This window comes from Pinus tabuliformis, chromosome Q, assembly GCF_031772625.1.
Source record: "Pinus tabuliformis cultivar Carrire ecotype Pingquan chromosome Q, CPIR1, whole genome shotgun sequence".
NCBI classification, from domain to species: domain Eukaryota; kingdom Viridiplantae; phylum Streptophyta; class Pinopsida; order Pinales; family Pinaceae; genus Pinus; species Pinus tabuliformis.
In genome coordinates this window covers 1168660020-1168685998 of record NC_142296.1, presented here as the reverse complement: position 1 = coordinate 1168685998, position 25979 = coordinate 1168660020, and the positions used below count along the sequence as shown (strand labels likewise).

Genomic DNA, 25979 nt, shown 5'->3' with positions numbered 1-25979 from the left:
GTGACCTTGTAGTTCGATTCTGGGCCTTTCTGCAGCTACAGGTTTGCAGGTGGCTGAGGTGACTTTTGGCGTCTCCTTTTTGTCGTTTTTCCCTTTGTCCTGAGGTCCATTGTCCTGACCTTGCGGATCTTCCGGCTTGCTGTTCTCTTGCCTTGTTGAGCTTTCATTGTTCAATATTTCTCTGCTAATCGATCCGAAGAAGAGGTCAGAGTCCTTCTCCTGCTGCATTGGGGAGGGCCCTGTCGCCCCCCCCCCGGTGTTTCCATAGCGCCTGGCTGGCGCAGAGCTGATGCGATGTGGTCTCAGTGCCTGGAATAGGTCAGGGTTTGCAGGAGGCTCCTCTGTCTGGAAGCGCCGTCACGGGTTTCAGAGGAACCCTAGTCGCCTTGCAGAGCCGAGTCGTTTCCCGATCTAATGTGTGAAAAAATATTAAAATGATAGTAAAAATATATTTTAGAAAAAAATCTATGTGAATTGTAAATAAGAAAATATGTAAATATTGATGGACTTACACACTCAAGAAATCTATCTGTAGGAAATCTAGGGGAAGGATTGCAGGAGATTCTCCCACAATATATGTTGAATGTGGGAGAAAATGATGCATGTTAGTCCTATCCTATGTGACGGTGGATGGCTCATCCCTACCATGAGTTGTGTTAGATGAATCCTCCCTACCATGAGAGGTATCATATGATTTCCCTTATCATGAGAAGTATTGGATGACTCCTCCTTAGATGTACCCCAATTGCATGATTGGCAACAAATGTGAAATGGTCAACCATTGATTGTAACACTTAAAACAATGTGTCATTTATTATCAAGAAAGATAGGTGTATGAGGATATATATAGGGAGAATTTTGTGGGTGAGAAAGGTGATGTATATAGTTTGGATTATCCCTAGAATTATGTTTTTATTTGGGAATCCCTCACCAACTCCTTAGAACTCTAAAGTATCAAGATAGTTGACATGTTTATGTAGGATAACATTGGCATAAATTTCTTAAATAATTACAATATCATGTATTTATTGTCATGATAATATTTATTAAACACCATGTACCATAAGTTCACATGCTATCCTTGATATTTTTTTCTTTGCATCAATCGATGTAATATGTGGTTTATTAGTCTCAAGAATCAAGTCAATGTCAAAGTCTCAAAAATAGTGAAACATGATGGATTTTGTTATTTTTTTTTTCACTTCTTTATAACTAGGCCCATTTACATAAGAATCCCTTTTCATGTCTCTATAAGTAGTGTTATGTAATGCTCCCTCAGAACCAGCAATCATGAGAATAATAGAGTCAAATATTATCCAAAGTAACAAAAATGGTCTCCCTCAATATACAAACAACTTATTAGGGTTCTCGAAAATATTAATTTTCTTAACATTTCAATAGATTAAGATTGATATCAATGTTTTGGATTAATCACATCGTTAGGATTAATCCGAAAGACTGATATCAACATTATGGAACACAAAAGTCTTAGATCAAAAGATTAAGATTTTGAACTTATTAATTTGCAATTTCTATCTCTAATATTGTAGAGGTTTGATTTTCATTTCCAAAGACTTCTAGCGATTTTGATCCTTAACATTTTTAAGATTTAAATTGGGATCTTTTAATTTTGAGAATGAAAATTTTGATAATCCATTAAAAAACCAATATAATTATTAAAACAAAAATTATTCTTATTAAACCCAAAACTTTATTTAACAATAAAAAAAATATAAATTAAAAACACTTTAGGAAGATTGAGCATTTCAATAATTTACTCATATCCTCACTAATAATAAAAGTATCGAGTGAACATAATATGCTTTCGTCACTTATATGAAAGGCATTAATAAACATACTATCTTACGAAGGTTTATTAAAAAGGTTATATCAATATAATATATTGTATGCATTCTTTGTTGTAATTTATATGTAAATTCATGGATGTTTATCAACCAAAAAAATTATATATATTAAAAAAAATTAATTAATTAATTATATAAATAATAATAATAATATCTATTTTTAAGGTCACGGCCAAGCCAAACACCAAATTAGTGTATGAGACCTCTTTGTTTGTGGGACAAGAGACCCATCTCAGCATAGCCATTTGATTGCTAAGTCTATATTTAACCTCTTAAGAGAAAACACATGCTCTTAACCATTAGGGCTACTCAAATTATATATAATTAATTAATTAATTAAATTAAATTTTTAATTATTTCATAATTAAATAATTAAAGTTTATTCAAACGACAATCAAATCTTAATACATATAACACATAAACGAAAGAAAGAAAGCATTTGTTAAATTCCTTACGTTTATTATAATTATGTCATCAGCCACTTCTGTTTTTGGCTACATTATTGTTATTCGTATTATTGTCCTTTTACCATTTTAAGTAATTTGATGGTATTTTAAATATATTTTAGATGTAAGAAGAGAGATAAGGTTTCACTTTCGACATCGTGAATCCAAAATTTTGAAAGGAATGGAATCACACGCTAATGTTGAAATATGAAAAAACAAACTGTGATTAATATAATATTTAGGCCGATAGGTCCTCCTATGCATCAACAATCGTCAACACTTTTACCCTGCTCCGTTCGATCAGGTGAGACACTTTCAACCATTGATTTGAAGTGTGACTGCTTTTTCCAAATATCGGTTGAGTTGCCTTCTTTTCACAAGATATTTTCACTGCTTTTTGCTTTTAGTTTGTTTTAAACTTTATTTGTAGTCTAACTTATTTTAATTTAGTTTTATATTTTGTATATAATTTTTATTTTTATTTAGTTTTATATTTTGTATATAATTTATTTATGTTTTAATTTTAGAATTGTTTATTGGCTATAATATGTCTAAATGTCTAACTTATTTTAATTTAGTTTTATATTTTGCATATAATCTTTATTTTAATTCAGTTTTATATTTTGTATATAATTAGGCCGATAGGCCTTCCTATGCATCAACAATCGTCAACACTTTTACCCTGCTCCATTCGATCAGGTGAGACACTTTCAACCATTGATTTGAAGTGTGACTGCTTTTTCCAAATATCAGTTGAGTTGCCTTCTTTTCACAAGATATTTTTACTACTTTTTCCCATTCTTTTATGTCACTCTTGGCCTCAGAGTTAATTGTTTCTTTGGTCTGCCAGTTGTTGTTGCTGTGCACGTCGGCACCTCCGTCTGGCCCTGCTCCCTCATCGTCGTGAAATTCGTGGAACGCTGCCTCCTCACCCCAACCCCGAACCCCAATCCCGTATACACCCAAATCTTCCAATTCAAGAACAAACACGGAATCGAACTCGGGACTGGCTGCGGCATCGCCGGAATGGGCCTAGCCCTGCTCGGCCTCAACGTGGTCTTGACCGACATCGCCCCCATTCTGCTCGCCCTCAAACGCAACGTGAAGAAAAACACGGCGGCGACCTCCCTCGCCTCGGCCGGAAAACAGGGATCCGACGTTGGAAGAGTGAAGATTTCTCAGCTCTATTGGAACAACGAGAAGCAGATTCAGGTACTGAAGCCTCCATTTGCTTTCATTGTTGTCACAGATGTTGTTTATTTGGAGAATACTGTGGAGCCTTTGATTTCCACCATGAATGCCCTTTCTGGAGCGAATACTGTAATTCTATTAGGTTATCAGATACGATCTCCAGAAGCCCATCAGCTTTTTTGGCAGATTTGTCCTAATTATTTCACTGTGGAGAAAGTACCCCATGAGGATTTGCATCCGGAGTATGCGTATGAAGAAACTGATGTGTATATTCTCAGGAAAAAAATGACCTAATTGTGGGTAAAACAAGGTTTTCCAGGGTTTAGGGGTGGGGCACAAATTGTATATGGGTTATAAAGTAGAGGGCGCATAAAGTACCTGGCCCTATTATGCAAAAAATTTGATCAAATTTCCACTGGGGGAAATCTTAGGCAGATCCCATTTCCGGAACTGGGTTGTCCAATTTTGTTCCACCGCAGGACAACGTTGCAGCTTTTGAAGTCGACATTCTTCGTTATGTGTGTGAGCATGAAGCCTCCTAGGCGAAAGGCGGCCGAAGAAGGCCAGAAAAAGGGTCACTATCATCTCTTTAACTGGTCATCGTCTTTATTTTCTTGATTTTCCAGATGGCAATGATTGGTTTGCGCAGTCAAGACTGTGGAACACTAGCGTTTATATTTGCTACTTCTTTGCTTTTGAATGGGGATAATGCTCTGGCATTGCAGGGCTTGGTTTTGTTTTTTGTGGTTCTGTTATGGCTCATGAATGGATGTGTTTATGGATTGAAATTTAAGGAAAATATGGGTTTACTGTAGCATATGAATGGGATGCATCCAAGCATTGAAATTTCAGAAGTTGGGTTTATTGTGCATATGAAATGGCATGTGTTCATGCTTTTGAAATTTTACTCAGAGAAAAGAAAAGATGGATTTGGTATTGCATATGAATGAGATGTATTCTTCGTATATGCTTGGCCATCTATAAAGGTTTCTTGATTTTGGGTAATTAACTTAACCTCTTGATTTTGGGTAATTAACTTACTCTAAAATGAAATAAGACATTCAATGTGTTCCTGAAAAGTAATTGCACAATGATCCAGTCCAAGAAAACAAGGTTTTCCACAAACCAATTAACTCTTCTAGAAAAATTCAACAATTCCAATTTAATAATCCTATCGACCTCTCTTTGTACCTTTTGGGACAATTGCTAGTTTAAATAGGTTATCATTATTCTTATTCAAGCATAAATTTGTTGTTTTATTAAGAGTGATTTTTATCTCATATCATTATAATATAATTGTTAATTTATTTTTTACTTAATTAAAAAAATATTAAAATAAGTTTAAAAATATTAATTATTTTATTTAATAATAAATTATCATTATTAAATTATTAAAAATATAAAATTGGATGAAGTGTTATTTTATTTTTCCATTTCCATATTCTATATATATGTAATTCGATAAATGTTAAAAGTATTATATATATATATATATAAAAGGTTTATATTTTAATATGTTAAAAATGATATTAATATATTAAAAAAATATTTAGAGTTTTCCAAAATTAAATTTCTTCATATTACACTTTATGAATAAAACATAGATACTCATGACATGTTTAAATGTATGTTAAAGAGCATTTTGGAGATTTAAAATTTAGCTTTTTTTAATGTACATGTAATTATAAAATATCAAATTCTTTCCTAAAAAGTCTTAATTTGTTCACAAATATATTTAAAGGTTTTTAAAAATTATTTTTTTATTAAAGTATGTGTTATTGTATATTGAAATTTAATATTTATTTTTATTGATTAAAAAAATAATTATTATTTTTTATTTAAATTTATATAAAAATTAACAATTTGTAAAATATTTTCTGATGGGTGTTATGAAAGACGACATAAGGTTTTAGATGTCGCGCTTACTACTTTCGAGTTTTCAATATGTCATTTAATGCCTATGGTACCTGATATGAGCTTTGAATGGATAAGCATGCAATTAAACTTTTGGCTTGGGTCTTTGGTTATGGCGTGGGAAGTTGGCAGTTTCACTTGGGGAGGGAGTTTGAGAGCTGAGCGTGAGACCTCGGCCTCTTGGACTAACTTGTCTAAGAAACGGAAGTAGAGTAATGCCCTAGTGTGGAATTTTCTTGTGCTTCACTCGAGGTGGGAAGGAGTCTTGAGGCTCGTCACTCTCTGGTGTATAGAGGTGGTGGTGGCTTGTCTATGTGGGTCTGACTAGATGGTGGGGCATGTTCTTCCTCATTTTGGGCTAGAGATTTTGGAATGTAAGTCTATCCCTTCTGTTTTGGTCTTTTGTCAAGTTTGGTTAGTAACTTGTTTCGATCTTTGTGGCCATTTGGTTCCAGAAGCATGCATATATCAATTGTTTCTTGTTAATTGAACCTGGAAGGCATGTCCTCCTCTTATGTTGTCTTAGGTTATTGGGTGTCTAGGTCTATGTTAGATTGGTTGTGCCTTTGGTGGCCTTCATTGGTGGGAAGTTTGAGTTTGTTGTGGGTAGTGTTATTTGCTTGTTGAGTTAGGTTTTTTGTGAGGGGTTTGAAATTGGGTCTCTATATATTGGGTTCTAATAGGTCTATTGTCTTGGGGTGGTGATTTCTTTGTCCAATGGTGGTGGAAATTAAGTTGGTGATTGAATTAGTGTTGCCTTTTGCTTGCTCGGGTGACTAGTTGTCAAAATGCGGTCACTTCATATGGCATTATTGTGATGAGCTAGTGTGTTGATGTCCGGAATTGGTAGAGAGAGATTGGGTAGGTTTCTTTGTCCTTTTGCAAGTAGGGAAACCCCTATAGTGATCCATTTTAGTCCCTTCATGACTCAGAGATGCTGCCGAGGCAGAGGCAAAGAAGCAGAAGGGATGGCGATGACGCTTCATAGCTAGGACAAAGGGGAGCAAGTTTATTTGCTCACAATTCTGTGGTGACATATTTCAATGTGATTTTGCTAGAATCGTGTGAGGAGATAAGGGATTTGGAGATAAGATTTCGGGAGGAGAGGAAGTCGATGTCTGACTCAAAATTGCTAGAAGACCTCATTGGGTGGGTTCCAAACCCTATACACACTAGAGGTAGAAATAAATAATACTTGAAATCAGTTTGTCTTCATTGGAAAATGAAGCAGAGAGATAAACAAGTTGATAAATACAGCATATTCAGCTCCTTGGGAGATGTTAGAAGGATGTTGAGGAATTTGTGTTTTCATTTGGATCAAATTGATTCTCACCTTAAGCACATGGAGATTGATGTTCCCTGTGAGTCAGATGGAGGAGACATAAGAAATCCTCATGGTTCTAGTGCTCATGCTGCAGTTAATGTGTCCTTGTCAGATGGAGAGTAGTGAAATCAAATAATGGTTGAAGGGTCTAGACTCTCTCCTCAATCACTTGTTTTCTTGTCTTTGGTTTGCCTTGTGTTGACCTTTATTTCTTGAGATTACGACGATATATCAGAGTCACGACCATGTATTTTGGCTTGGTTATGTTATTTTTCCATTTATTGTTGCTTCATGTCTGGTGGGTAGTTCTTATGTTATCTAAGTACTCGCAACGAAGGGGTATGGCACTTGTGGTCTGCTATTTTGTGGGCTAGCAATGGTGTTCTCCTTTCAGGCGTGGAATGACGGTAATGATACCCTTGGGGTCTTTTACTTTCATCTTTTGGGTGGGAAATCATGGGCAAACATGAAGCAACTCAGTTGGTGTATCATCGTGGTGTTATGGGCATGGACGTAATCTGAGTTTCAGCATTCTCTTGTATAATTTTTAGGCCTAAGAAGGTTGAAAGATGCAATTTTATATGTATAAATGTAATTAGTTTAAGTTGACATCAACAATAGATGTTAAGATTTATTTTCTGAAACTCCCTCTGTACAAATAAGATTATATTTGTATCTCAATTTTTTTATTAATACGAAATTTAAAAAAAAAAATTGCAAATTTAAAATTAAAAAATCTATAAATATAAATTATTATTAAATTTAAAAAATATTATTTATATTATCCATTATAATTATAAACAAAATTAACACAATAATAAATTTAAATTTAAAATACAAATATATAAGAAAAATTAATATTATAAAAAAAAATTATTTTTATAATAAATATAAATTGAAAATATATTTTTATTTTAAATGAATTCACTTTACATTCCATAAATCCCCAAAACTACAAATTATATAAATTTTATGAATTTTAATATTATTAATCGAACATTTTAATTTATTTTTTCATTCTAAATATAAAATATAAATTAAATATAATAATAGCTACTTAATCAATAAAATATTAAAACATATTATATATTTATTTTTTCTAATTTATAAAATAATATATTTTTAAGATTATTAAAAAATTTAATTAATAAAAATTATTTTTATTTATAAAATCAAATATAATAATGGTAAGTTTATAATATAAATTAAATATAATAATTGTGTTACCAATATACCTATGACTCAATTAAATACCATACAAATATGTATTTTAATTTTTTTAAATCATTTTTATATCTTACACTTTAAGAAGCTGCGACGCAGCGAGTCCCTGCGTGAAGTTGACATCTGTTGCTGCTTCTCTAGTAGCTGTTCGATCCAGACCCATAACCTGAAAGCTAGAAAGCCAGCCAGCTACATAGCTTCTATGATTGCCTTCACATAACTTGAGTAGACGACAGCTGGAAGTCCCTTTTGGTTAATATAGCCGCTTGATTGCTTATTTACTATGAACCAGAATTACTTTCTTTCCTATTTATAACTTCAGATTTGTGTTTGTCGCTGGTTCGATCTCTAAGCCGATGGGCTTTACCTGAAAATAAGGTATCGAGACCTACTGACATAGATTAAGCAGCTACTAGATCCCCCGTCTTGTCGAAGAATCAAATACTTCGTTCTCATCGATTGGGATTGACTGTCTTCTTTACTTCGACAGATGTGGTCAGACCCAGCTTGCTTATCTACGGCTGCCATATTCTGTGAAACTCGAGTGAGAATTCCACCCTTTGAGCCATAAATATACCTGCAAAAACCCAAATGTAGAGTAGGGTTAGAAACCTACAATGACAAAAAAAAAATGGAAATTAAAAACATAATGATTGTAGATAGAGAACAATATGCTATATTTGTCACGAGATAAATCCACGGGCGCTCCTTCCCTATGTGTAATAAAGTGTAAGAATTTTAATGGAACCATTATAAGAAAGAAAGGGGAATTTAAAAAAAAACAAAGTTTCCGATTGCAATATCTGCCTAGCGTGTTAGCAAAAACTCTGAGCACCCAATTTAATGCCCATATGGCAAGAAAGGATAAAACCAGACTTCACCGAGTGAATTGGTCATAGCCATATGTGGGTCGATTCCATACAACCCTAAACCACTATATGGAGTGTATGTGCATACAAAAATTATGACTTGTTATATTAAAAGAAAAAAATAGAAGGGATGATGTGAAAACCCTCTTTATACATGTGCTCATGCTGAATCATAGTTCAAGCGATCCTGGCCAAAAATATGAGAAAGAAAAAGGCTATGGGTAGTTAGATGTAGATTAGGGTTTATAAACTAGTGATTCAACAAACTGGAACAAAGTTACCAGATGGGCCACATCGATTTCAGGATATTGCCTCTGTGATCGTCGGAAGAAAATCCCAAATTCAAACCCGAACACTCAATCCATCGCGGGAGTCTATTTCCTTTCCATGTTCCACCATACGACTAATAAACTAGTTCATAACCTAGAAGACACCAAGGAAAAGTTAAAATTGAGAAAAAGAGGAACTAAATGAAACAAGAAATCTAATTGTGCACAAAATGAAATACCAACTTATACATGTGCGAGCCGTTCCTCTTTCCCTTGTAGACAACGAGTGCTATGATAGAAAATCTATAGGTGTCTCGGGCGGCAAAATGGCAAGTGCGAATTAAAGCACATGTAGAGATGCTTTCAAACCCCACAGCTACACTATGTGGAACCCAAAAAAGTGGAAAAAAGGTCCAATGAACGGAGAGAGACCAGGGAAAACGATTAGTGTTTGTTCCAATCAAACGATAACCCTTGGATTAAACCAAATTGATCTCCACTATTGAACAACACTTGCACAACCATTCGGGAATCACCCTATGTAATCATATGCCAACAATAAAACTCTAGAAAAATCCCTTTTATCCGACGTGAGTGATGTTTTTTAAGAACTCAAGCGAGAAACAGACTAGGAACCAAATCAAAGGTGTATGTGGCACGTTCGAATGACTCATTAAAACTCCACGCGTGAAGCCCTTTCAGAAGTAGCTCTCCACGCGTGAAGCCACTCTCCACCCGTCAAACGCTCATGCAAAGAACCCATTTCCGTGCTAAGAGTTGGCTGATAACCCACGGCGGAAGGCATTCTGCCTAATAGGGTGGATACCTCTGATCATGGTTTGCGTTTTCGGTGCAATTGTACAGTGTTTTCTTCAAGCTTTTATTCAAGCACAGGCTCCAGAACCAAGCGCAAGTGGTTGATCATGATGCTGGGCCCTAGTTACATCGAGGTCTGGATCAGGCAACGTGCCTGCAAATGCTGCATTCGTCGATGGGATTGCGACCAAGGACATACACATAGATGCCCTCACAAATCTGTCGATCAGGATTTTTCTTCCAGAGTCATCTTTGTTACCTGAGCAGGTATCTAAACAGTCCCTGACTGGTCTGAAAGATGCAGGGGTGGGATCTGATAGGAGAACAAAGGAATTAGACACTAATAGAGGCTTTAGGAGAAGCAGCTATGGAGGGGCCATCGACACAAGTCATGGGGAAGGCAATAGGAGGAGCAGCTATGGAGGTATTGGCGAGAAAGAGAGGAGTTCCATGAACGAAAGGCTTAGGAATGGGGTTGAAGCAACAGGTTATATAACACAGAAGGAGGGCTTTCAGCCTAATGGGGGTACTAGATTGGGGCATGACGACACAGAAGTTGAGACAGTGCGGTCTAGATCTGGGGCAGATGCGGGGAAAGAGAAGAGAGTAGAAGTCGGGAATTACAAAGGCTACCTGCCCAGAAATTTAGAGTCCGTTAACCGGAGATTGCCCATCATCCTTCAGTTCCACGGTGGGGGGTTTGTCGCGGGTAGTAAGGATTCTTCTTCTCAAGTCTCGCAAGAATCGTTAAGCAGCAGCAACCATGGCGTGCAGGAAAGATGGTGTCTGTTGCACATTTATAGCGGGAGGTTTTACCGCTTCTCAGACAATAGGGGTACACTCAGGTAAATTCACAAATTCACTTTGTTTTTTGTTTCTCGCTCTGTTTGTTTTCTAAGTAAACACCAGAATTAGCTGCAATGCATTTCCTGGCAATGCATTTCCTGTCAGAATAAACAAATGCAATTAGGAATACGAACCATAATGGGAACTATGAAAATGATAATTAAAGTGTTATAACAGAACAATAAGTGACAAGTGTAGAAGAACAAATCTTCTGTGTTAATTAAGGTCAAAAATATTATGCATAGTAAAACCTAGTTCCTAAACTGAACTGTGAGTCAGACATCGTTCCAAAGGAAATTCCAAGTATGCAAGTTCTGGAATTAAAAAGAAAACATAGATGTTTTCAATTAATAAAAACAAGATAATAAGCACAGTAAGTTGACTGTAGCTTGTGATATCATTCCAATAAAGTTGCTGAGAGCCGATAAGAGCCTTGGAGAAAATCATCCAATTAAAAATAGGCTTCAGAACCCTGTAGATTAGATGCAGGAGTCGCAAGCAAGAATGTAGAGAATTATTTTGAACCCCATGTTTTGTACCTACCAGAAACCCAGAACTATGTGAATTGTAGCAATAATAATATTGCCGCAGTCATTCGATGAAAGGAAACAAAACAACTTGAACCATAACATGTAGGGGCATCATTACCTAAATCATTCGCTGAGATCCTGGGCGCTAAAGACAAACCTGGCATTGGAGTTAAGAAAATAGATTAGAAATCGGTGAAAAGAGTTTAGCCAAGACCTTTCCAAAAGAACAGAATGACTGAATAGAAACGTTACTAGCTCAAAAACGCTCACCTGGAATCATGAATATGCCCTCGTACACAATAAAATGAATTAATCTACTGCGTTATGATTTTCTATTGCTTTGAATTTTTTCTGTCAATATGTTTTATAGTGAATATTAAATAATCAACGAGAATCAACAGCTATTACGACAAAAAGAATGTGCAGAAAATTCATATACAAATACGTGTTGTTGTATTTAACTGAATTTCCTTATACATGCTTTTCTGTTTCTGCAGTGTGCTTTGGAAAGAGTACTAAACCTGCGGCCAGCTTCAAGTATAACGGTGATGGTAACAATCTACTTAGATTTGATGAAATTCGTCCTGTCAGTCACCATAATCTCTTCATATCCACACTGTGTCCTGTGCTGAGAAAATTGGGCGCAGCCTGCTCGGAAAGAACAATCGGTGATGGAATGGAATGACGAAGGATCAAAAGCGAAATGAATATAAAGCAAAGCACAGCTTGAACCTTTGTTAATTCTGCATCATCCACCTGTAACACATGCAAACACACCTGTAACTAGTCTGTGTACACACTTGTAATTAGCTGCGATTGCTAATGATACTAATGATGTCTGAAACTTATGATATGCCTGCCAATCTCAAACATTTCATGTCGCAAACTAATGTTAACATTAGTTATGGAAGTTAAAGCATTTAAAAAAAATGAATAGGCTAAAACCAAATTAACCTATAGTCTAGCCTCTTCCGCCTCGGGAAGAGGCCAAATAAGAAGACTAATAAATCCATATTGAAAAACTTTGCGAAGCGAATTGGTAGTCGTGAGAAAACTTTGGTTATGGCGTGAATAAGCGGACTAATAACCAGCTGAACTAATGTTAACATCGCCCCGAACGATTACTATAGTCCCTGCTGGATGCCAGATGGCAGGGACTAATAATACTACTCTAATTAATATATCCAAATTTCTCCTTATCATTATAAGTCCATTATAAGTGCAGTAAACGTAATAAAATGCATTAAAATATATTCAGTTAAAATCTAAACTTACTTTAATTGATATACAAATATATAAAGACATTTGAAAGTTATAAAACATACTAAAATATGTTTGGAACTTTCTTGAAATTTAAATTTCCCTCCATCATTATAAAAACATTTCTAGAAGATCATTTATTATAGCAATAAATTAATGTCTTAATTAATGTGGAATTGCATGATTATTTATAAGTAGAACTTTGGTGTAAATCACATAAAGAGAGACATTTGTCGACGCGTTTCGAACCAACCAGTATGGTTCATCGTCAGGACAAGTTGAAGAAACAGATCCAGCTATGCATGCTAAATAGTCTAAGCAGAGCTTCCAACGGCTATCTTGATCAACAACTATTTTTGACTCCAGGCCTAAAAAGTGAAAAAGATCAATTACTGGGAGTTAAAGAAATAATTATATATGTTAATTCTGTTAATAGTTTAATAAAATTGATTAGATTAAGGCCCTGATTTATATATATATATATATATATATATATAAATATAAAATAAATAATTATATATGTTAATTCTGTTAATAATTAAATAAGGATTGGTTAGATTAAGGACCTGATTTATATATATATATATATATATATATATATATATATATTTATACAAAAAAATATAAAATATAATTATATGTGAGGCCATTCTAGTTAGTTATCGTAACTAAATTTTATTAGAGAAAATATTTATAAAAATAATACAATATAGTTGAAAGGTATAATATAATGGGTATAAGTAAAATATAAAGGGGCTAGTTAGTTATAATAACTAGTAACTTATAAAAGAAATAATTTTAAAGTCCTCTGCCATTAAGTTCACCATGGAAAAAGAGGTCAGGGTTGCCTCCCTTTCCTGGATATTCTTATATCCAAGAATAAGGATGGCTATCTCTCCCTCTCTGTGTTCCGAAAGGCAACACATACTGAGCAGTATCTTCATTCAGATTCCCATCATTTCCTTGCTCAGAAGATGGGTGTTCTTAACACCCTCGCTACTCGTGCCCTGAGGATTTCTGATAGTGAGAGCTTTGATAAGGAGAAATCCCATCTCCTTGATGTCTTTGTGGAAAATGGATAGAGTAGACGCCTAGGTCAGAAGGTTTTCAGTAAAGCCTCTAAAAATGCGTTAATTAAGAAAGAGCCTAAAGAACGCTGACTAGGTGTCAATCTTCCCTATGTCCAAGGAACCACGGACAAGATTGCTCGGATCCTTAAGAGGTACGAGATTTCCTCAACCTTTAGGCCCCTCAGCACCGTCTGCAATTCCCTCCAATCGGTGAAAGATCCAATTAACCCTAAGGACATGAAGGGTGTTTACTTGATCCCTTGTTCTTGTGGGACCCCCTATATTGGGAAGACAGGGCGTTCCATCCATCAGAGGATTAGTGAACATGCAGTTGACCTAAGACATGGGAGATCCAAGTCGTCAGCTTTGGTTGAGCATGTAGAAAAGACCAAGCATCAGGTGTGTATAGAGGAGGCCAAGGTTGTCACCAAACTTGCTCAGTTCCATCATTGTAAATTCAGGGAAGCTATTGAGATTGAAAGAAGGCCAATCAATCTCAATAGAGATGACGGGTGGAAGATCAGTAGATGTTGGATCCCCGCCCTTTCATCCTAGTCTCTCTCTCTCTCTTTCTCTCCCCCCCTTTCTCATCTTCTTTGCTTTAGTTTGGGTCTGTCCTTCTTTTTTAGGTGCTCTTCTTCTTGATAGATTTTAATAAATATGATCTTATCGATATCAGAACTATTATATATTATTATATACTATTTAATTAACTAATTAATTAATTAATTAATTAATTATTCTATTTATTTATTTATTTTAATTTTCATTTATGTAATTTATTTTCATTTATTTACTTATTTATATATATATAGTTATATTAATATTATTATTATTATTATAGGATTAATACTATATAATTACTATATCTAATTACCTTCTAAATAATTTAAAAAGTAATATTCTTTATCTAATTAATTTCCTTTAAATGTATATATAACTTTTTAACCGACCAATAAGTTACCACCATATTAAAATTATTTCTTTTATAAGTTACTAGTTATTATAACTAACTAGCCCCTTTATATTTTACTTATACCTGTTATATTATACCTTTCAACTATCTGGTATTATTTTTATAAATATTTTCTCTAATAAAATTTAGTTACAATAACTAACTAGAATTGCCTCACATATAATTATATTTTATATTTTTTTTGTATAAATATATATATATATATATATATATAAATCAGGTCCTTAATCTAACCAATTCTAATTTAACTATTAACAGAATTAACATACATACATATATATATATATGTTAATTCTGTTAATAGTTAAATTAGAATTGGTTAGATTAAGGACCTGATATATATATATATATATATATATATATATATATATATATATATATATATATATATATATATCAGGTCCTTAATCTAACCAATTTTATTAAACTATTAATAGAATTAACATATATAATTATTTCTTTAACTCCCAGTAATTGATCTTTTTGACTTTTTAGGCCTGGAGTCAAAAATCGCTGTTGATCAAGATAGTCGTTGGAAGCTCTGCTCAGATTATTTAGCATGCATAGCTGGATCTGTTTCTTCAACTTGTCCTGACGATGAACCACACTGGTTAGTTCGAAACGCGTCGACAAATGTCTCTCTTTATGTGATTTACGCCGAAGTTCTACTTATAAATAATATGGATCACAGAAGCCTCAATTCAACACATTAAATTATGTTCAGAACATTCTGAAATCCAAATTTCCCTTGATATTATAAATATTTCCCCTTATCATTATAAAGGGATTACTTTTAAGACCTTCTAAAATATGTTTAAAACTTTCTTGAACTCTAATTTTTTTAAAATTATGAGGATAGAAAAATGAAACGTGATTTAATTGGTTCACTTTTGTCTTTTTTTAAATAAATTAAATTATTATTATAAGTTATTGAGTGTATAGAATTTTAATAAAAATTAGAAGGATAGAAAAATGAAACTTGATTTAATTGGTCAACTCTTGTTTTTCTTAATAAATTAAATTATTATTATAAGTTATTGAGGGTATAGAATTTTAATATTATAATTTGTTTGTAAATTATTAGTTTATTTTCGTCTTTGGGATTTCTTTTTGCTGATTTTGAAATAGCCATAATGCCCGCAGGTCAACAACAATGAATTTTTTTCATCCACATTTTCTGAAGCTTGATTTAAAGTCCTCACATCAGATCAAAGCCTCCCACAATACTGGAAAATCTTGCGATTCTTTGTAGCGAATCAAGAAAACTCATCCTGAGGAAAATTGGGTATTGTTGAAGGTTTCTGTTGACAAAATCTGAACGTCTAGAAGGGTTTCTTTATAAGTATCAAAATCAATTAAAGGCAAAGTATTCGTTTAGACATCTGTGACGATTTGATATGAGTTCACCAGGGAGAAAAGGAGAACTTGTGTTGGACTCAAGCTCTCTGTGGTCATTGAAACTCGTGGATCTGCGGCTCTTGGATATACCGGATTGGGAGCAATGTTGAACCTATTATATCTTATGACATGGATCTGCGGCGGTGTCGGTTTGTGGTGCCATCTTTGCAAAGAATAACAACCATTCATATTTCCAGATCCAATCCGGTTTGCGGGCTATGGTTCGTCCAAGGCACGTCTACGGTCTAGTTTGCTAATATCAGGTGCACACTTTCCTTATCTTTTTCTAATACATATCTACTCATATATTTTCAAGTATGAATAATTCACCATAGCTACCAAAGGTAGACCTAGCATAGTTACTCTACAAAGCCTTTATGAATATATAGAGTCTTCAGAGAAACATAGAGAAGAAAGAGAAGTCAAGCTACAAACAGAGTTAGTAGCCATGCTGGAAAATAAATTCACATCTCTTGAAGACAAGATCCAAAAATAAATAGAAAACAAAAATATAACTATTAGAGAATAAAATTGAGGCAGTGGAGACTAGGTTGCAAGTATAGAAAAACAAAACCAAGATACTAACCAAACACCTCAGCAAGGAGATGATGATACTCTAGAGAGTCTTAAAATGAAGGACATGATTAAAGAACTAGAAGAAAAAGTTAATAGCCGCCTCACCCTAAATAGTGTGGCAAGTAAATTAGATATTAAACCAATTAAAGATGAAATGAAAAAATTGATAGAATTAGACCATGAGCGTAACAAAAGGGCCTTGAACCTTATAATCTTCGGTTTGAAAGAGGAAGTAGACGAGGATACTTTAGCCATAGCCCAGACAAAATGACATAATAGATTACAAATTGAAACAACGTGTGTCATAGAAGCAACAAGGTTGGGGAAATTAACTGAGAATAAAGGAAGGCTGATCCAAATAAAGGTGAGCTACACCGACCATAAGTATGACATACTTAGTAAAACCTCAAGTCTAAAAGGAACGGGAATATTTATAAATGAAGATCTCATTCCAAAAGATCAAGCAGAATAAAGAAAGGAGGTTCAAAAGGTAAAAGAAGCTAAGAAGGAAGGAAAATGGGCAATAATTAGAAATGTTATTTAAACATTTTGACTAACTGATTTTTTCACCTTTGTCCTAATGATTAACCACATTAGATGGTTTGAAACGTCGACCAAAAACTCATGATATGATTAATCCGAAAGAATTTATCAAAATCAGTATGGATCACAAAAATCTAAAATCAAGCAATAGAAAAGTTGGTATTCGAGAAAGAAACCAAAAAGATAGTAATAAATAGTAATTCAACATGCTTCAGATTCTTTCTTGGAATTGTCAAGCCTTTCCATGGAACAAAGGCCCCAAGCTAAGTTGGATCTCGAATGATGTTGATATTATACTGCTTGTTGAAACTTGGGAGCACGAAGAATCTAAGGTCCCTAACATAGATGGATTTGCACTATGGTCTACCTAGAACAAGCGATCCTCCTGTAGAGGCATTGGGGGTATAGATTGTTGCATTAGGAAGAACATCTACCCCCATGATAGGATTTATTAAAATGACCCTTACAACCAATATAGTTGGATAGAGATTACTGACATTGATGATAAAAAGACCTACATAACAATCTCTTATTTCCCCCCATCAATTCTAACTTCTATAAGAAAAAGACTCTAGATAAAAATAGTCCTTACAATGGTTTAGAAAATGATATTTCTAGCCTAAGGAATGAAGGTAATATCCTTTTAATGGGTCAATTTAATGCTCGAACTTCAAGCAACCAAGCTATTCTTCTAAGCAATCATTCCAACCCTAATCCTCTTTAGTTGGATGAAGACCTTACTCTGGCTAGCTAGTACTAAAGGAGCTATGAAGACCTCACGGAGAATTTGTTTGGGTTGGAGCTAGTCAAGCTCTATAGTGCTGAGGATCTCATAATTTGCAACGATCTAAAGAAGTGGCCCAATTCTACCTAGATGACTTGCATCCATGGGCTTGGTAGCAGCGTGGTAGACTATGTTATTTCTGATCTCGCTTTATACAACGAAATAATAAATTTTGACATCTTAAACAACCACAAGCCTAACTCTGATCATAGGCCTTTACTTATAACTCTCAATTTTGTCATGAATAGAGATCTCATAGAAGATAATCCTTATAGACAAAAGAACATAATATTTGATAGAAATAAAAATTATCTCTTTCTAAATGAATTAAAAACTAATTTGCTTCCTTTATCTAGTATTGACAACATAGAAGACCTCTATCATAATTTTACTGCAACCCTCTCATATTCTATTAACAAGTTCTCAATTGAACTTTCAAGTAATAAAAGAAACAACAAAACCAACCTATGGTATGACAAAGATTGTAAAAGTGCGAGGAGAGAAATTAAGGAAGCTTTTGATGAATCTCTTAAAATTGGCAAGATAAAAATATACAAAGCCCTAAATAAAAGGAAAAAAAGCAGTATATTCGTAAAAGACGAGAATCTCTTACACTTCTCTAAGGTAGCACCAAAGAAATTCTGGAGGCAGATTCTAACTGGGAAAACTAAAGATAATAATAAAATTGCTTTACACAAGTGGAATTCCCATCTTAAAAAGCTTTATGAATTTCCAAATGTCATGGATAACTTTGAAACCCTTCTCACAACGAAAGAAGTTTTCTCATTAGAAGACATTGATTTTGGGGTTGAACGCCTGGAAAATGGGAAAGCTAAGGACATTGAAGGTTACCAGGTGAAAATCTTAAAAATTGGAGGTCATGTCCTCATCCCCTGCATCCACAAGCTTTTCAATCAAGCGGTCAGGCAAGGGTTCCCTAAACCTTGGACTCAAAGCCTCATTATCCCTATTTTTAAAGGTGGGGATACAAATAACCCCTCTAATTATCGGACAATTATGATCAGCCCTCTCTTAGCCAAGTTATATGGTATTATTTTGGAAAAGAAGTTGAGCATATGGATTAAAAGTGAAGGTAAGCAGGCTAAAGGCCAAGTGGGTTTTAGAAGGAAGCACTCAACAACAGACCACCTTGTTACGCTTAGAATCATTGTGGAGGAATGTCACAATGATAAATCCAATCTCTTTTGTTGCTTTGTGGACTTTAGAAAGGCTTTCGATATGGTTCCTAGAAACAACCTATGGAATATATTAGAAGAGTTAAAGGTTCCTTTTGAGTTTAGAGTTGTCGCTATAAGGTTATATGAGAAAGTAATTGCAAAGAGCAATGAGCGGTGGTCGAAATATATTAAGTGTAATATCAGAGTTAAACAAGGTTTCCCCCTCTCCCCTACCCTATTTGGCATTTACATCGGCAAGCTAGAAGGTTGTTTAGAGGAAGCAAGTTGTGCTGGCACAATCTTAGCTGGGATAGTCATCATCCTTCTTCTCTATGCTGATGATATTGTTTTTCTCGCAAGGTGCCCATCTGATCTTGATAAGCAACTTAGACTTCTTAAGGATTTGTGCTCTACCATGGGTATGATTGTTAACATTGACAAAACAAAAGTTATGATTATCAAATCCAAGAATGACACTTATGCTAATTTTATGTATGACAATAGTAACTTGGAGGAAGTGTCTGCTTATAAGTACCTTGGAATTGATATTCATCACAAGCTCAACCAGAACTATAACATTGAGAAAAAGATTAATGGGGGGTGGAAAGCTTATTTTGGTCTTGAAAATAATTGTAAAATGGAAAACCTCGTAATGTGGGATAGAAAGAAGTTCCTCTTTGAAACTTTAGTCACTCCTGTTATCTTATATGGATGTGAGGTTTGGGGTTGCAGCATCTCTAGAGAATCCTGGAGAAAGATTGAGCAAATCTAGAAGCATTTTATAATGTATAACCTTAAAATTAAAATCAATACACCCTATCCTATTCTCCTTATAGAAGTGGGTCTTTCCCCTATCGAGAGCCTAGCTATGACCAGGCTTCTGTTGTACAAGCACAAACTCAATAACATAGGAGATCATAGACTTCCTAAGCTAGCTTTAAATTCCAGCCAAAACCACCTAAGGCTCAAATGAGGTTGGTATAAAGACATCAAGGCTTGGTTAAACCATTGGGAGATTGACGAGAATGTTGTATTGCAAAACATTAATAACATTAAAAATATTTTTACTTCTAAGTTCACAGAAAAATGTGGCATGAGAAAGATTTAGCAACTAAAATAAAATTAAGATATTATAAGGAGGTCATCAACCCCACCCTAGAAGATCAAAAGTATCTCTTGGTTTTAACTAGCTCAAAGAAGAAAATTAATATAGCCATGATTAGAACGAACTCTCATGAGCTTCGTAGTGAAACGGGTCATTGGGTAGTTCCTAAAACACCATGGATAGAAAGAATCTGCCATCTTTGTAAGAATATGAACATCGAGGATGAAAATCACTTCCTCTTAGAGTGCCCCATGTACAACCACATTAGATCTCACTTTCATAATCTTTGTTGCAATACTGTACTTCTTAGCCTTTTTACGATGTTAAAATTAAAGTGAACTTGGGAGGCTTCTCTCCAAACATTTTGTGCATAGGAATAAAATCTTAAATCAAACTAAATAATTCGTTTTCTTTAGCTTTAATAGGCCAAAATTTAGTCTCAATCAAAAGACGTTAACCATCATCATCATTTTATATTTTAAAATATAGTTTAATTAAAAAATATATTATTTGACTTAATAATCATATTAAGGGGATTTCAAAGAAACACTCAAATCTTATATATGAATGTAGAAAGCATAGAGATGATAATGGGAAACAAAAATAGAATAATTTTAAATTGTTAAGGTATATATTTATATTTTTTGAAAATGTAAATTTCTTTTATTGAAGTTTTTTAGAATATATATATACATATATATTTTGTAGATTTCCAAATAGCATAAGTTTTAATATTTTTATACGTAAAAATAAAAATAAAAATAAACAAACAAACAAAACAGATATATGAACAAAGATAAAATTTCATAATTTAATAATTATAATTTATAATTAAATAAAATAAATTAATAAATCTAACATATTTTATTAATTCTTTTATTATTTTAGTAATTAAGTAAAAATAAATTAATAATTATAACATATTTCTAATTATATCAGATAACAAATTACCCTTAATAAACAACAAATTTAATGCGACCAAATTTATGAAAACTTATTTAAAATATTATGTTAATCACCTTCATAAATCAACATTAGCATATCATTGCACTCCTTTCATGGGTATGCAATGTCCAAAGTGAAACCTTATCTCTCAACCTGCGTCTAAAATATATTTTAAAAAATCCTGGAATCATTGCAATTATTAAAACAGCATCACATTACTTAAAATGGTAATAATAAGAATAATAATAAGGCAGCCAAAGGTCAGATGATATATTACGAGTAAACGCATGGACTTTATATAATATGTGACTACACATATAATGACAAAATGTGCATTAGCTTTTTAAACAATAAACGGTACTCCAATTTAAAATATTTAGTCGCATCATTATGTATAGAATTAATCGATCATTCATATATATAAATGAATTAGAAAAATTATCATTTCAAAAAAAATTATTAACCATTTTTTTAGATAATTATTAAAACCTTCCAGTTTAAAATATTCCTTTTATATAATAATATATATACCATATGTACACAACCAATAAAGTACCCATTGTATTATATTAATATAGCCATTTCAATAAACCTCCCTAAGATACTAGGTTCATTAATGTCTTTTATATAATTGATGATATGATATTAGGTTCATTAGTTGCTTTTATTATAAGTGATGATATAATTAAAATATTGAGATGTTTAATCTCCCTAAGGTGTTTTATATTTGATTTTTTTGAGTGTGATAAGAATGATTTTTGTCTTAATAGTTATATTATTTTGTTCTTATCATTATGTAAATGTTTATATGAAGATGGAGTGATGAGTGATATTATATCTTTATATGAGGAAGGAGTGATGGGTGATATTATATGTTTATATGAGGATGGAGTGATGGGTGATATTATATTATGTTTAGCATAATATTATTTATTTTTATTTTTATATGCTTTACATAATATCTTTTTTTACATTTATTTTTATTTATTTTAACATTTTTAATATATCAAAAAATTATTTAGAATTTTCCATAATGTAAAGTTCTTCCCATCACACACTATGTATAAACGATACATACTCATGGTATTTTTAATTGTATGTTAAGAGCATTTTGGAAATCAAGAAATCAACAATATAGATCCTCTTCTCTTGATGTTTTTTGTTCCTTCTCCTCCTCTTCAAAATATATGTAAAATAATTTCTTCTCATCACACTTATAACCTTTAGTTTATTTTTTATCACAACTGTAACAAATCCCTTTTGATTTTTTTCCTCTAGTTTTTGTCGTGTCAACCTTGTAGGTTTTGGGAGGCTAGGAGAAACAACACTTCCGTCTTTATAGTTTTGAGTGGTAGACTTCCTTGTTATCATAATTTTGTTTTCAACTTTTCATGCCACCTTGAATGCCTTCTCCAATGAATCAGTTTCCCAAAGGTGAACCTCATATTGGGTGTTATCCTTTAAATTCCCTATGAATACATCAACCATGTGCTCCTCTCAAATATCATTTACCTTGATATTCAATCTTTGTAAGTCCTATATGTTCTCTTCCATTGAACCCTTTTGTTTAGAATAATCAATTGGCTAAAGAAGGTATTTCTCTTTGTATCATCACAACCAATTCTTCCACAAAGATTGCCTAAGTGACAATTGACTTACGAGAACAAATTCATCAATGCCACAAAAACTAATTTTGTTCTAGATATAAATATGCATTGCACACCTTTTCGATGTGTGACACATCATGTAGATCAAATAATTGTTCCATGTGTAGTATCCATATTACCATATCCTTGTCATCAAACTTCATTATGCTGATATTTGGAATGTGGTGTTTCTTAAACTCAACATTGAAGTCTCTAAAATCATAATTCATATTCCTTTTTTCCTCATCATGATTTTCATGGATTACCTTGTCACCACTGGGAATCCTTTCTTGCAACAACTTTGTCAACCCTTCCAATTTGTCATTCATCACATCCGTGACTACTTTAATATCTCTCATATCTACTTTTAAACCATCCTTCAAACCTTCCATGTTTCCTTTTTTTCCTCCTATACCATCCATATTAGCTTATAGTTCATTTTTTGTTACTCTTTGCAAGGGCGAAATTTGTTGCACTTGGTCTCGTAATTTTGATATATCATGTTGCATTTCTTTCGCTTCTTCATGCATCATAGTAGAGCTTTATGTTTTCTTACTAGGTGTGTCCATTTTTTTGTTTCAAGGAATTTCATAATCAAACAATGATACCTATGCTTCATTAGGCCCTTTGAATCACTTCAAACTAATTTCTCAAACAAAAGATGCAAAATTTTAAAAAATACACACCTTTCTCTTTCTTTCTAGGAGCTCGATACTAAAACTGTTGTATCTCTGTAATTTCAGATATCAAAGTATGAAATTTTTTTCCTATTGTATCACTCTGAGTCTTCTTTCCAATGCCACAAGTCATACCAACATTGGTTTCTTCAAGAAACATTTATGCCCAATCTCCCACGATGTCTTGATTATACACTGGTTCAATAGAGATAACTTGTACAAAATGTCGTGTGTCACTATTTTGACCTTCATCCCTGAAAATGAGATACCAAAAACTAAAGTTCATTCCTTTTTAGTCACGTTTACGAAATTTGAATCCAATTCTAAGAGAGAAAGTTATGATGTGTTTCCCTAGGTCACTTGTTTGATATTGAAACTTTGAGCCTCCAAAAACCTTAACTTCTTCGGACCATATCTCAAAAGATATATTGAACCAGGATCTAAAATGTTTACATGAAGTTCACAAAGATTTCAACTCTATGTGGTAGAAATTTCAGCTTCTAAATCCTCTTATCAAAAACATATAGCAAAAATTCCAAGATGACCTATTTGAAGTAGTGAAACCCTAGAATCCAAAGCTCTGATACCAAATGTTGTGCAACCAAATCACAAAATAAAAGAAAATATAGATCAGCAACTTGATAATTAGCATCTTGGAGGGGGAAACCACATTTACTTCACATAAATTGACAATTCTTAGATGACACAAATGACAATACCTCCTTTCCATATATAGGAGTATAAGGGGTCAAAATATAATTAGAGCCTACATAACAATAATAATGTAAGGGTGCAACAATAACAATAGTGGCCTTTTATAGGACACAACAATAATAATATGGTGGCTACATTAAAAAGAACAATAAGGGCCCTACACTAACAATAACAATAAGCGTGCTACACTAGTATTATAGGGACCTATCAAATAGCAAATGCAAATAATAAAAAATACAACTATCCTTTTTGTCTATCTTTCAAATGCATTATACAAACCAATGTCTATTTACTTTTGTTATTAAATATATGAAATTTTACTGAAATATCCCAATCTAATGAACTATAGCATTGGTTAACTCACAATATTATAATTTATTACCTGGAATATACTATTTTATTTAATAAAATTTAACCAATATTATTTCCATTATCAGTGAAATTCTACCTTTTTGCACAATAACAGAGGTAATTTTCCATAACAAAAGAAATCACCATAGAGTTAATATTAGTTTATGAGTGGAAATCATACCTCTGAACCTTTGCATGAATGGTTTTTAACATTGGTTTTCATATTGGATTTAGACTAATTATTCACAAAGGAACTAACCAACCCAGTCAGCCATAAAGAATCCAATAGCTTGGAGTGACGAATTTATTACCGATTGCTTGGGATGAGGTTTATTTTTGCCTTGTCGATATTCTTTCCCAAGGTCATTGCCCATAAATTCCATTACAAAATGAGTTTCTAATGAAATATGAACAAACTTTCCATTCAATTAGAGGCGTTAACGTCTCAAAATATGTAGTGACAATAGTGGCCACTTTTCTCAAGATTGCCACAAAATCAATAATTTTTTGCTTATACACCAAGCTTGTAAGAAACTATCTAGTGTTGGAATGTGTTATTTGCTTGGGTCTAGAACATTCAAAATATGTAGCTAGAAATAAATTATCAATAGTTGTTCCTTTGAATATGTAGCGAATAATAAGTCTCTAAGGTCGTGAAAGCTTTCCTTTCAAAAAATATTATTTTTGTTGAGAGTTTAGGTGCTTATTCCACGCACAATGCCCCAAAACTCAATATTATAGGTTGTAGCCTAGAGAATTTCTAGAGGTTGGAAAGTGAAATTCCATTTACCAATTTGATCCCTTTATCACCCGATAGGAATAGGTTGGGGGAGAATTAGTCGCCTCTCTTATATTTTTTGAATCAAAGAATTTATGGTGAGGACGTGAGCAATGGAAGGCAAGACTCTTACAACCTTTGAAGAGAGGAAAGGAAAGCTATGTGGTGAAGAAATAATGATGTCAGTTGGTTCAACATCCTCCCCCCATGAAGATTTGAGCTTGGAACGAATAACCATATGGTAGTTATAAACCGTTCTAGAATCAAGCAAGGGTTTTCTACAGAGTTCTCAACTCCATAATTGATTCTTGACGACAAACCATTTCAAAACCCATTAATCCAAAATTTGTTTTCATATTATTAAAATTATAATCTGTTTGGTTCTAGGAATATTAAATGAGACCCATTTGTGTGTTTTTTTTTGCTTTATTAGGCTTCTTTACAATTATTTTGACTTTTCCTCTTGGGTCAAAATTTGAACCATAAAATAAATTTCATGTGCAACTTGAGAGGGTTGAAAGGGACACATTTATTAATATTTTTGTTTGTAAGAAATTATGATTTGAACATTGGGTTGTCACTCTCTTTGGGTAGGATTGTTTTCTTCTCTCTAGTGCTCTTGCTTCTTGAATAATACTATTTGAATAAATTGATATGATTGAAGGAATTTTCCTTTCCATTGGA

At 33.2% G+C, this 25979-nt stretch overlaps 1 protein-coding gene across 1 annotated transcript; it reads left to right on the top strand.

Moving 5' to 3' along the window:
• The first annotated feature begins 289 nt into the window (after window positions 1–289).
• On the top strand, window positions 290–3874 carry LOC149223850 (uncharacterized). The gene is made up of 2 exons (XM_089388018.1): window positions 290–398; window positions 3162–3874. The coding sequence occupies exons 1-2, from the start codon at window positions 290–292 to the stop codon at window positions 3794–3796; spliced, it is 744 nt and encodes a 247-aa protein (XP_089244144.1). The 3' UTR covers window positions 3797–3874.
• The last annotated feature ends 22105 nt before the right edge of the window (window positions 3875–25979 follow it).

Bases quoted from the DNA above. Each gene is read 5' to 3' on its own strand.
- LOC149223850 (XM_089388018.1), top strand. From the start codon at position 290: ATGCGATGTGGTCTCAGTGCCTGGAATAGGTCAGGGTTTGCAGGAGGC. The intron at 399-3,161 runs GTCGTTTCCCGA...TTGGTCTGCCAG, and splicing joins TAGTCGCCTTGCAGAGCCGA to TTGTTGTTGCTGTGCACGTC.